At 37.4% G+C, this 14,280-nt stretch overlaps 1 protein-coding gene across 7 annotated transcripts in view; it reads left to right on the top strand.

Moving 5' to 3' along the window:
* The window catches only part of fgf13a (fibroblast growth factor 13a), a 231,941-nt gene that overhangs the window by 186,109 nt on the left and 31,552 nt on the right, over positions 1–14,280 (top strand). For all 7 annotated transcript variants that reach the window (XM_022684256.2, XM_022684257.2, XM_022684255.2 and 4 more), the window contains one exon: positions 9,059–9,162. In XM_022684256.2, the coding sequence (XP_022539977.2) occupies positions 9,059–9,162 (104 nt within the window). The remainder of the gene's footprint in view (positions 1–9,058; positions 9,163–14,280) is intronic.

Below are 14,280 nucleotides of genomic sequence, written 5' to 3'. Positions count from 1 at the left end.
TACAAAAACTATAGAAAGTGTGGAAGTAATCAGTCATAGATATGAGGTAGTGCAGTAAAAGGAATAAAGAATAATAAATAATAATATCTTTACGTGATTTTAACATTTTTCTTACCAAAATAAGACTTTTACAAAAACAATGGACAGATAATTACAAGCTTTTAAAATATACTTACCTAATAAAGTTACAATAGGTGCATATTTACAAACCCTTGTTTAATCAAATAGCTTGCACTTATCAGAGCCTCTATACAAAATGTGCTCACCTAGCAGCGTGATTATAGACAATAAGTAAAAAATCTCATACTAGTTTTGGCCAGTTTAGCCTCCAATAGATATTAAAGGCTCTGTAAATGTGTGTTTAAAGCATTGAGGCTGAGATTGGTCGAGCCCCTAATCCATATTCATTGGATTTTCTTACTGCTGCATGTACTCCCAGAAGTAGGTGGCCAGGGTCGTAAATTTTACATGACTGATGACACCATCTTTAACTCTGTGGTCCTGAGAAGCAGCCGCCTGGCTGTGTTACGCATTAGCAGTGATGTAAAGGCTTTAGGTGTCCCGATTATAAATAATCACAGTATAAAACGAAATTAATGAGGCAACAAATGAAATGGTAGACTATGGTAAAGCGTTCGAGCTTTAAAGCACTAGAAAGGACTGGTACTGTCAGCCGTTATATAGTGTTATGGCTAGACGGGTACACTCCACCAGCCCTACCCCGCTCCCTTAACTACAACAGCAGAGCTGCTGGAGCTATGGCTCCATATAAAATATTAATCAGACCAGTTCATCTCTATGATGAAAGCTGGAGGCAAATAAAGGGAGGGGGCAAGATGGAGCGCAGCTCGCTTTCAGAAAGGAGGAAGAGGCGAGGAACTGAGGAAGGCAGAATGAAGGGGTTATGAGATAATTATAACATGATCTAGATTCATTCACACTGACCAGAAGAGATGGATAGTGGCCAAAATTAGAAAATGAATTTGTTAAAAATAAAAGATTCACCAGAAAACAGGTGAAAGCAGCCAGGAAGAAATCGACACACCTCATTTTACACCCTGCTTTATTATGCATCACTGTAATAAATGTTAAAACACCCACAAATCTCTTGTATAGTACTTGTAAGCAGAATGGTGTATATATTATAAGGAAAGAACAACAGACCAATTCAAAGACAAAACGTGTATCTTAATGTATGTATCTTAATTTGTATTAATACAGAATAACTCTGATATCAATATAAACAAAATAAAAGCCAGGAAAAAAAACTGCTGAGAGTGAACACAGAATATCTGTACTTATAAACTTATGAAAAAATCTATTTGCCAGTTAAAGTAATGTTCTTGTGGACAGTGACAGATGCTGTAAAAAATTTAAAGATTTTCTAATGCAATATATAGATATTAAATTATAGTTTAGCTCTATTAAAGGATCAACATCAATAATATGTAACATGCAAACATCTACGCTGTGGCCACAAAAAAATAGTATGTTTCAAGATAGACCTGAAGAACACATTATTATTAATCTTCTCTTTAAAGTGATGTTTATGCTTATTTTATATATTTCTCTTTAATGTGAAGGATTTATTTTGCCTGCATGTCCACAGTCCTGCCTGGTTAAACTGAATGATTCTTGCAACAGGTTGAATAACTTTTTTGATTTTTTTTTTTTAATTAATTTTAATAATAATTTTAATTATTACATTTTAATAGCTAATTTAATTTAGCTATTTTCATTTATAAATGACTAAGTTATATAAATGTGTAAAAAAATAATAATAATAATAATGGCCACCCTGTCATCTTGCGATAGCCCCGCCCCTTTAAGAAAGTAACATTCATACTATTTGTTTTCAAGGAACTGAAAAAGATGCATGTTCATCAATATTACATGATTAATATTAATTTCCCTATTCAATATTTCTATTAGTGTTGCCATATTTAGCTGAGGTAAAGCTTAAGCTGTCCACTCAGTTGTGGTAAATATAATTAAATATAAATTTCTCTGCTGGATTAAATTTTAATTTAAAACACTTTTTATTTTATTTTATTTTATTTTTTCTGTCATGCATGCATTTGTCCTCCTTGTTATGGCAAGCCTCATCACAGGGTGGACAGTGATTGGATGGACAATTTTAGCAAAAACTAGAGTGATCTAGAGTTAGAAATATGTTTGTTAAATTGTTCATGATGAAACTGTTCTTGTTCTGTTCCAAAAATAGATTTTAAATTTCTAAAATGATTTTCATTACCGGGATATTTAGCATAAAAGAATGGACAGCTTAAGCTTTACCTCAGCTTAATATAGAGACACTACGAGAAATATTAAATGAAATTAATATTAATCGCTGAAAATGCAGCATCTTAAGTCTCTTGATGATAAAATTATAGTTTGAAGGTTACTTTCTTAAAGGGGCAGAGTTATCCCAAGATGACAGGGCGAATACATTTAAATAACTTAGTATTTTTTAATGAAAATAGCTAAATTAATCATTTAAAAGCCTAAATTATTTTTAAAAAATCACTGCCCATGCCCAAATCTATGCAAGTGAAAATGTATTTTTAAATAAAATGGAATTAAACTAGGAAAATTATATTTGTGCGGTCTGTGCAGTGATGTACTATAAATATGATGAATAATCAAAAGGTTTAAAGATTTTAAGTCAATGTTTGAAAGTTATGAGATGCAAAAAAGGCACAGTATGTTAATTATGGCAATTTACAAACCTCTTTTTATGTGTCTCTGTATAATCCACGTCCTGTAACGTGGTGCTAATATGGAGGCAGCTCTGTATCTGAGTAGTCTCTTGTAGAGGCTTTGTTAAGGCATTTAACTGACATTTCGTATCTGTTATTTTCACATTAATTTTCTCTAACCCTAAACCTGACCCTGATGCTGCTGTTCTGTGTTGGTGTTGAAAAACATCGCTCCGCTCAGAGCGGTGCGCGACTGGCGCTGGCATGGGTTGCTATGGCGACAGAGTTACTGGAATAGCTGCGGAGATGCTCCTTCCAGTGTTTGGCAATGTTTTATAAATAATACAATATTTGAAGCACATTGTCACAGTCACACATAAAAAACATATATTTCCATTTGTTCCAATTGTTTGTTACATTGTGTCAAAATGTCATGATGAATGGACCAATAGAAATGATCCAAAATTACTTAAAATATACATCTCTGGAAAAAAAAATAAAGAAACCACTTCAGTTTCTGAATCAGTTTCTCTGATTTTGCTATTTATAGGTTTATGTTTGAGTAAAATGAACATTGTGGTTTTATTCTATTAACTACAGACAATATTTCTCCCAAATTCCAAATAAATTCCAAATATTGTCATTTAGTGCATTTATTTGCAGAAAATGGGAAATGACTAAAATAACAAAAAAGATGCAGAGCTTTCAGACCTCAAATAATGCGAAGAAAACAAGTTAATATTCATAAAGTTTTAAGGGTTCAGAAATCAATATTTGTTGGAATAACCCTGTTTTTTTGTTATGCATCTTGGCATGTTCTCCTCCACCAGTCTTACACACTGCTTTTGGATAACTTTACTCCTGGTGCAAAAATTCAAGCAGTTCAGTTTGGTTTGATGGCTTGTGATCATCCATCTTACTCTTGATTATATAATAATTATATAATATTCCAGAGGACTTTATTTTGGTAAAGTGAAAGAAACTCCTACATTTTTAAGTGGTCTCTTATTTATTTATTTTTTTCCAGAGCTGTACATTGGCGTCTAATAAAACCCAAAAGGTTTTATAGTGTCTGCCGATGCCTCGCTAGACACCTATATATATCTAGCAGGTTTAATATATAGACCAGTCTGCAACTCTAAAGATGGTTTTGAATCTGCCACACATGCCCAGTGTGCCTTTATAGCCACTGCCACTGCTACCACTTTGTTAAAACATGGTATATCCAGTTTTCTATTTCTATCTACTTTGTGTTGTAAACACAGCAAACTCATGCTAAACCTTACTCTAAACCTAAACTCAGCTCTGGTCTAAAATCTTAATCTTAATGCCTTTAAGAATCAATCAAGTTTCTCCAGGTAGTTTCCTAAAACCATCTGAAGATATTCTTTAGTGGACCATCCATAAGTGTTACCACTATTTGTACAGATTTTCAAAGAAATCCTCAGAATGGGAGAAAGATAATGTTTAAATTCACTAGTGATGCCACAACACAAGGAGGGTGAAGACTAGCACACGCCTCCTCCGATACATGTGAAGTCAGACTCCGCCTCTTTCTAAACTCCTGCTGCTGATAGCTGTAGCATTGATGAGTAGCATCACATTGCTAACAATTGGAGGAAAGCGCAGCAACTCGGTTCTGATACATCAGCTCACAGATGCAGCCTTGTGCTGATCAATATCACCCTAGGAGTGATGAGGGGAAGGAAAAAGCACCATCTACTGTACTCACCCAGAGAGAGAGAGCAAGGCTACAACTGTGCTCTCTCAGGGCTCAGGCAGCTGATGACAAACTGTAAGACTGGGATTCGAAGCAGCGTTCTCATGATCATAGTGGCAGCGCTTTAGTCTGCTGGACCACTTGACACTGACGCATGTAAAGAAAGCAAAGTTCTGAACAGCAGAGAATCAGATGATAACTGGATTAGCTGCTGTGCTGCGGAGTGTCCCGCCAGTTCAGAACAGGACAGAACACAGGACGACAGGAGCCCTCCTCCTGAAGAGGAAGCAGTACGACTTCAAAGCCAAATGAAATGCCTGCTGTATGAAGACGTGCACATGAAGACACTGTGTACCCGTCTTCAGTCAGGTACACACTGCTAGTTCGCCACATCCTTATGCGTGAGTGTGCAGGAAGAGAGCGAGCTTTCAGCACAGAGAACTGACTGGCAGGTGACAGTGTGATTGGACGCTGAAGAAAAGAGCTGAAAAAAAAAAATGTGAAAGCCAACTTTTCCACAGTTTACACAGTGAGGCTTTATTTAAGGTGTCCTTACGCAATATACAGCAGGGTGTAGAGAGATTTTCTTGCATTGTTTTGACATTTGTTTGACTACAGACTGTATGAATCAAAGATATTTTATGTTTTATCTGTTCAACCTTTATTTTCAAATTTTATTTTTAATATTAACCCCATTTTTTGCTTTTATGTTTGCCACTTAAGCTCTTTGTGTCCAGTCAGTAACTGGAAATGGTGCAACATTTAGGATGCAAAATCTAGTGGAGGCACTTAACCCTTTAACAGGCCAGGATAGGATTTTTGCCAATAGTCTGCCTGACATTACACCACTAAATCTTGAGGATTTCTATTCAAGTATTACATATAAAGCTTTCATGTTTGATGATAAACATTACTGGAAAGCACAATTTTAACTGTAATAGAAAATACAAAAACCTAATAAAATAAATCTGCAAATGTCAAATATAATGAATAAAATCATAAAATTTGCTCTTTCCCAAACTACATTTAAAAATCAATGTTTTTCTGAATACAATTGACAGTTCATGTCCTCCAAACCTTTAACTCCATTATGTTTGTCTATTTTTTTTGATTCCTGTTACTGATCTGGAATTATTAAGTGGAGTAGAGAGAAAACGGGCAGTTTCTCCAAGTGTCCTGTAGGAGATTTCAAAGCCCTCAAATTTTCAGAATGGAAATAACTTATTTTACTGCATAAAAAAACAGTTTTGTATCAACTACACATGTAGCCTGTATACGGAACAAGGTATTTTAAGGGGTTAAGGACAAAAAAAACCCTAAAAAAAAGTAATTTACAGCTGGTAGCAATGGAAATATATTGAAATTTAGAAATTATTAAAAAAAATACATTTCTAAAGTCTTGCAATGGTGTAGCTGCTGTTACTTTCTACTGCAGCATTTACACACTTACACACACAGCACATTCACACTTTCATCATCATAATAACTAGAAACAGACAGAGAACTATTAAAAGTAAAAGTCTTTTCTTTAAATACAAAATTGCAGATGAAGCCAGAGAGCAGTGAGCCGTTTCCTACACCTTTAAAAACCTAAAAGCTAAAGAAAATGTAGTGAATATGGAGTATGCCAGATTTTCAATTTATCATGAAATGTAAAAGAATGGAAACACACAAAGTAAAAAAGAAAAGCAGCTGGGTGTTATTTAAAATGTATAAAAATCCCAAAATGCAGCTTTAGGTTTAGACATAACAGCGACGGCTCATGCATTATCGGATTAGAGCGATATGGACAGACATCACTTTAGTCGTCACGTTGAGTGAGCTTTTCACATTTCAGAGAAATGCCAGCATTATAGGCGCACTTCCCGTCCTTTATTCCTCTATTTTCCTGGAGTCTGTAAGTCCGTGTTGTGGTAAAGGAAGTTTCCTGTTGGCTCTGTGTTTAATAACAGGCCGTTATGTAACTGCTGATAGGGTACACATGGTAATGGGCTGTTTCTGTGAAGCTGGTGCGAGTCAGAGTCAGTGCGCTCTCTGGATGCCAGCGCTGTCTGGGCTGGCTGGCTGCTCCGCGGTTCCCCTGGCACAGGCTGACTGTGTGAAAGGGAGAGATTGTCAGCTTCTTGGCGAGCGGAGTGGCAGGGGTACAAAGGTGCGAGGCCATTTGGCGCTGGCGGGAGCCTCGGGCGCCGAGGTCCCGTACACTTCTCTAACTCCATTCAGTCCCTGTGAAAGAGAGAGGGAGTGGAAGTGCAAAGGAGTGAAAAACACATCAACAAAAGGCCCGACTCCCTTCTTTTGCCTGCGTTTGACTTCGGCTTGCCTTCAAACGATGGGCAGAGTCCAAACTGACTAATAATAGAGCTCAACTGAGAATTAAATACTTTCATTAGCGTTAAACCAAAAATCATGCTGGAGAAGAACAGCCTGCACCTCTACCAGAGCTGCCGTACAAATACTTTTGTTATTTTACTTAAGTAGTAATGTTAATTATCTATACTTTACTGGAGTAATTATTTTTCAGCTGCTTTTTTTATTTCTGTTTCTTACATTTTCACTCAGTTATCTGAACTTTTTGCTTCTTACATAAAAAAAATAGTCTTGTTCTATTTCATTTCAGCTCGTTTTCATTCCGGCTTCTCATCGTTCAATAAATCCCCTATCCAGATAAATCTCTCCATCCAGATAGAGTGAATCTGATTGTGATTGGATGTAAAGTCCTATATACATATAACATGCCAACATTCTATTGGTTTATACTGTGATCCATCACACCTGCACATCATGCCCCACCCACACACTCCAGCAAGAACATAGCAGACGTATATAGTCTAGTATGAAGATGATCCGTGCAGAGACTCGAGAGAACTCCAGATAAACTCCAGTCCCACTAAACTTCTTTAATATATTTACATTCTACTAAAATACATTCATGTTCATTCATATCCTTTCATTTTTTGTCCTTACATTACTTTTATACTGTGTTTTTGAATTCAGTACTTTTTCACTTTTACTTAAAGAGTAAAAAGCATGAGTTGATACTCCAACTTCTACAAAAGTATTTTAAACCCAAGTAGGGCTGCCACAAACGATTATTTTTATAGTCGACTAATCACCGATTATTTTTTATGATTAGTCGACTAATCGGATCATACGTTAATTGAATATAAAACACAGTTTATCACAATAGAATGCAGCTGCTATTATACAACCAACATTAGATTTCAGCTATATGCTAACTAAAAATAAAAACAATTAAAATCATAGTTCATTAAACCTTTAATGAAATATGCAGCTTGTTGTAACAGACAATTATTTTACTGTTTAGCATAAAGTGTAAACAACTGTGTAAAATAAGGATAAGGCACTGGCATTTATGAAACATCTCAAGGTTGTGAGGTGAGGTTGTTTGAACTATTATGAAAAAAAAGTATATTAATAAAAAATGCCTCTCTGTCCAGATATTGTGTACATTACCGTACACAGGGCAGCGGTCTGCACAGATCTGATTGGCAGAGGAGAGCGTTTGGTGATTTTACACCACACATGACTGATCTGATGAGTTTACTGCACCGAAAAGCACTGAAAACAGAAGCCACTGTCAGAATGAAATCCTTCTCTGTAGTTTATCGGTTTGGGACGGCATTTGTGACAACGTCTGGGTCCGGATCCGGATCGCGGTCCGCCTATTAGTGACCTCTGTTTTAAAGCTATCAAGATGAGTAAGTTAAGTACTAAGTTAACGCTCTGTTTACGCTAATTTTAGCAGCTAAATAGCAATTTAGCTTCTTCGTCATTTAATCAGCCACAACATGCCTCCTTTTCAGGTGCTCATGCATCGCGGTTGTGCTGCCGAGGAAGGCAAGTTCTTCATTGCAGATATTGCATTGCACGCGTTTCACTTTTATTTTCTTGGTGATCCCACACTTTTGAGTTCTGTAGCGGGTTAGCCATGAAACCAGAGCCTGTCTGTATAATGTCCTGAGATGTCGTCCACTACCTACCCCGGTTTCCACTACTGCGCATGTGCGTCCAGGACAGAAAGGCAGTCGCAGCAGTTTGGAGAGAAAAACAAAGAAAAAAAAAAAAAAACGACTAATCGACTATTAAATTAGTCGTCGACTATTTTAATAGTCGACATAATCGTGACTAGTCGACTAATTGTGGCAGCCCTAAACCCAAGTATCTATACTTCTAGATCTGTATTAAAAAATACAGATTTAGGAAAAAAAAATATGATGAGAGGAAGCATGGTTCCACAGTGTGTATGTCTTATAAAAAGCAGTGACCTATGTTTCTGCACATACACTGATAGTAAATAAATAATAAACTAGTGGTTATATTGCATATAGTGTTGGTGAACAGCTAGCTATTGTGCATTGGGAGAGCACTAGAGCAGTAATAAGTACAAACTTTTATTAAAGGAGCTGCCCAGTGCTGTCAGAGAGTGGTGCATGGGGTGGGACAGGACTCTGTTATCTATGCATATAAAAAACACAATATGTGGCCTCTTTGAAACACAAAACTAGCCTAGAACATCACTTTGCCTTTGGAAATGTAGAGCTTTAATGAATAAGAGTATGTGTGCTATTGTCTATGTTCATCACTGACCCTTTATCCTTTTGTGTTTTTTTCACAGCCATGTTCAACCTCATCCCTGTGGGTCTGCGAGTGGTAGCCATCCAGGGGGTCCAGACCAAACTCTACCTGGCCATGAACAGCGAGGGCTACCTGTACACATCAGTGAGTACGGCTTACATCTTACATTAAACACAGTAAAATAAAAACAAAGGGAATTCTCCAACAAGCAGCAAATCAAAAAGCATGTATAACATTTTCATATGAATAAACCAAAATGACTTGGACTTACTGGAAAAACACAGGATTATATTAAAATTGATAAAAAAATAAATAAAAATGAACCAAAAATAGGCCAGACTTGGCCCATATTTAAACATGTAAATTATTCAGACAGTTAGAATAAAATCAGTGGAAGTGCCTCTTAAACAGGTCCTTATATTGATCAGATTTAATTATTTACAAACTCCTGATTTTGCGTTAAGAATCTAGGAGCTCTGAGTGTGTGAATTAGGTGGACATGGTTGAAGCTACAATGAAAAATTGCACATTTTGTCAAAGACATTCATTAAAACCTAAACCTGTACAGCTGAGCTTCAGTAGGTTCTTAAAAAACTTAAAAAACAGTTTTGGATTGTACGTAATGTAGATTAATACTAAGTCATTAAGTCATTCAAACTATAAAAGAAAACATGGAATTATTTAGTAAACAAAAAAGTGTTAAACAAACCAGAATATTTTAGTTTTACATTAAAGATTCTTTAAAGTAGCACCTCTTGCTTAGATGAGAGTTTTGCTGGATTTTTTCAGTCAGCTTTATGAGGTAGAGTCACCTAGAATTCAGGCTTTCAGGTAACAGCTGTGCCTCTTAATGTGTTTGAGAGCATCAGTTGTAAAGTAGTGAAGAGGAAGAGTTACAGGTATACAGTAAATAGCTCTATTTGAGTTATATTTATGTTCTAATCCATATTAAGAGAAGCAAGAACTACTTAACTAAATAAAGAAAAAAAAAACTTTAAGAAATGGCGGTCAGTCAATCTGAAAAAAGTCAAGAATTTGAAAGTATTCTGAAGTGCAGTCAAAAAGACCATCAAAAATAATATGATGAAACTGGCTCTCATCTGGAACGCCCTAGGAAAGGAAGAGCAAGTGTATCCTCGGTTGTACAGGATAAGTTTATCAGAGTTACCAGCGTCAGAAACAGCAAGTTAACAAATAAGAGCATCTAAATGTTTTACAGAGTAAATTTTGACGTGTTGTGATGCACATGGCGGGAGTGTGCTGGGTTGTTGATCTTTTGTGTGCTGCTGTAAAAGGGTCACACACACACACACACACACACGGATTTCTCTGACTTATATCAGCTTCTAAACTGCATTGTGATTTCTCACTGGAAGCCATCAATCAGTTTACACAAATTACATCTCAAATCGATCAGCAGAAGCGTGAAAGCGTCAGAGCGTTCACACACTGATTGTGACTGACACACACACTCGGCCTCTCCTACTGCTCTTACGCACAAACATCACTGTAAACACATGATACATCCTCCCTCAGCTAATCATACTCCTTCCCTCCATATGGCTGCCTGTCAGCTCTGCCGAGCCGGTGCAGCTGGAGATGGTGAATCAGGGTGTGTGTGTGTGTGTGTGTGTCTGTTAATAAACAACATGTCCATAAGCTGAACTTCAGATTTAATCAGACTGCAGAGTGCAGTACTTACCCATATCAGCCATAAGGTGTACTGAAGTTTATAAATGGCTCTACAGTGTTTATTTCTGATTATGTAATTCTGTCTAATGAAGAGAGAAATGATATTCCTCATTAGAGTTGGACAATATGTCATTGTGAATGTATCATATAGACCAGGGATTCCCAACATTTGAGACTCAAGGCCCACTTAACCCACCACAAAACTTTTCACACCCCCAGAATATTTTATTTACAGTTTAAAATAAAGTCAAATACAGCACAACCATCAAATACATCGTTTTTGGTTCCTGTGCCAAACCTAGGACTAGGAACATACTAAGTGGTGAGCACCAGATGCTAAGTGGTGAGCAAAAGATACTAAGTATTGAGCAACAAATACTAAGTGGCGAGCACCAGATCCAAAGTGGAAAAGAGCACATACTAAGCAATGAGCACCACATGCCAAATGGTGAGCACCAAATGCTAAGTGGTGAGCATCACATTTTAAGTGTTGAGCATCGCATTCAAAGTATTGAGCACCAAATACTTAGTGCCAAGCACCACATGTTAAGTAGTGAGCACCAGGTACTAAGTGTTGAGCACCAGATACTAAGTGGTGAGCTTCAAATACTAAGTGGTGTGCTTCGAATACTTTTGAGTGTTGAGCACCAGATATCAAGTGGAGAAGACCACATACTTAAGGCTGAACATCTCATGCTAAGTGGTGAGTACCAGATACTAAGTGGTGAGCATCATATGTTAAGTGGTGAGCACCTCATGCTAAGTGGTGATCAGATACTAAGTAGTGATCACCACATGCTAAGTGGTGAGTACCAGATACTTAGTGGCGATCAGATACTTAGTAGTGAGCACCACATGCCAAATGGTTAGCTCCAGATGCTAAGTGGTGAGCACCTCATGCTAAGTGGTGATCAGATACTTAGTAGTGTTCACCATATGCTAAGTGTTGAGCACCAGATGCTAAGTGTTGAGCACCAGATGCTAAGTGTTGAGCACCAGATGCTAAGTGGTGAGCACCTCATGCTAAGTATTGATCACCACATGCTAAGTGGTAAGCACCAAAGCACCACATGCCAAATTGTTGAGCACTAGATGCTAAGTGTTGAGCTTCAAATACTGGTGAGTGCCAGATATTAAACGTTTAGTATGACATACTAAAGGATGAGGACCAGATACAAAGTGGAGAAGACAACATACTAAGAGAGTGAATACCACAGGCCAAATGGTGAGCTCCAGATACTAAGTGTTGAGCGTCACATGTTTAGTGTTGAGCACTAGATACTATTTAGAAAGCACCAAATTTTTGGTGCTCACCACTTTTTTTTTTTTTACTTAAAAAAACAATTCCACCATGTCTGTTCAGGGGTAGTATTACAGTGTAAATCAGAACAAGATTTTTACAGATGGAAAGTAAAACTCGCTGAAGAGCACTGTGATGTAGATACTGATATAATTACAGTTGATATGTAATGATTATGTAATATAAATGCACAGTGAAATGATTATAATAACAGCTCCAGTCTGTAGGTAGTGTTAGTACAGTGAGGTGTTGGTGTTGGGGGGGAGGGGGTGTTGTGTACCAGTCATGGTTGCCCTGTACCCTAATGCCTTCATAACCAAATATCACAAACACACACACACAGCTATCAGACCTGACCTTCTGCCCGCTTGGACCAGACCAAATGCCGGCACTCTGGCACTAGTCCTGGTTGCCGTGGCAACACAGGCAGGCAGTATGTGGGTTGAGTGAGCTTGTGTTGTTCCCAATCACTTTCACAAACGCTCTCGCTACACACACACACCATTGCATCCCTCTCTCTCTCTCTCTCTCTCTCTCTCTCTCACACACACACACATTTACCATCAGACCCGCTGTGCTGACCACCCTGCACCAGATCCCACCACTCCATTCAGGTTTTAATGGACTTCCTGTGTTCCTTCCCATGGTTGGGGCTGATTACCATGCATATTAGTAAAGCTGATGGATCTATAAACAGTAAACCCAGGTGTGTCTGACTTCCTGATGCTGCGTGTAAAGTTGTGAATAATGCATCTGGCTACCTGCCAAATAAATAAATAAATAAATAAATAAATAAGAAGTTGGGATGCTCCGAATATATTTGGCAAGCGAAAATATTCAATAAATAAGTGAAAAGGTTGAATATTTAATACTAAAATATGGATAATTTATTTGAAGTCATATTTGCAGTGTTTCCTTTAAGTATACATATATATATATTTTTTCAGCAGCAGCAACAGACCCACACTCATCCCCCACCCTGCACCATGTTCCCTGGTCACTAGTGGTGGAGACCTGATGGTGCTATTCATCAGAGCACTGCTATATAGAACATTAGTAGGGAGAGAGTGTAAATGGCATGTTTAAGTTCATTTTTCTCTGTACTGTTTTCCAGAAGACACAAGCTGTATATATCTAGTATAGTTACCTAAGTGTAATACTAGATCATCAACATTGCCATTAACTATCAGTGAGTAATCCATCTCAAAATACAGTTAGCATCACAGCTAACCCACTTTAAGTCAGTTAAGTCCAGCTGTTAGCTTTCCAGCTAAACCTCTCCAACACTGTAGAGACAGGCTGCTGTGTCTGAGCTTTATCCCGATTGATAACAGTGCAATAAACACGCTGTTCCTGCCTTTATAATGCAGGTTTAGAATAAACTATTAACACAAACAGCAAGCCTCACTCTAACTAACCAACTCACGATCTGTCAACAACTATCAGTGAGAAATCCAGCTCAGAAAAACAGTTAAAATCCAAGACGTTTCAAGAAGTTAAATTCCAGTTTAATCTCATGGCAGCCATCCAGTGAATGTGAATTTACTAGTCTGTGGTCTATCATATTTATAATTCTGTATATTACTATTAATATTATACTATTACTACTATTATAATTCTATTAAGGGTGTCCTACCGCTAAAATCCAAATGCTCTTGTTCTTTGTGAAATACAGTAGGTCTCTCTGAGTTTTATATGATGCAGCATATGAAACTCTTCCTCAACCTCCATTGTCTGCAGTAGCTAGTAAAAGAAAATGTTCAGAAAAACGAGTCACTCAGGAAAAGCACAATGTCTACCTCAACTTGTGAGTTCATGGCCTCGCCTACCTTGGCTACCAATTGGTAGTAAGTAACTAGAGGTTTAAATCGGATCTCCGGAGGATTCTGCATTTTACCAAGACTTTAAATGTACACTAGAGACCTAGACATTTTAAAATTAATGAGACCTTTTAATAGTTAAGGTTATTGTTCCTTATGCCATCATACCATGATGGCATGCGATTTTTAGAGATGTATCAAATCAAAAAATCTTATACCACTGCAACCCTATCGCTGGCTTCCTGATGCCGTGTGTAAAGTTATAAAAATACAGCTGGCTACCTGCCAAATAAATACATAGATAAAAAAAAGTTTCAGTGGCAGCACGAATGTCAAGATTTGTGCTGTGTGCTGGGCATAACCTAAACAAATGACAGGAGCCTGTGCTTTCTGACAGGAGAGGGAGGGAGGGAGGGAGGGAGGGAGGGAGAGAAAGTGAGAGATGAGAGA

The sequence above is a fragment of the Astyanax mexicanus genome, chromosome 10 (assembly GCF_023375975.1).
Source record: "Astyanax mexicanus isolate ESR-SI-001 chromosome 10, AstMex3_surface, whole genome shotgun sequence".
Lineage (NCBI taxonomy): Eukaryota > Metazoa > Chordata > Actinopteri > Characiformes > Acestrorhamphidae > Astyanax > Astyanax mexicanus.
The sequence above is the reverse complement of the archived record's forward strand: the minus strand, read 5'-3'. Positions and strand labels throughout refer to the sequence as shown.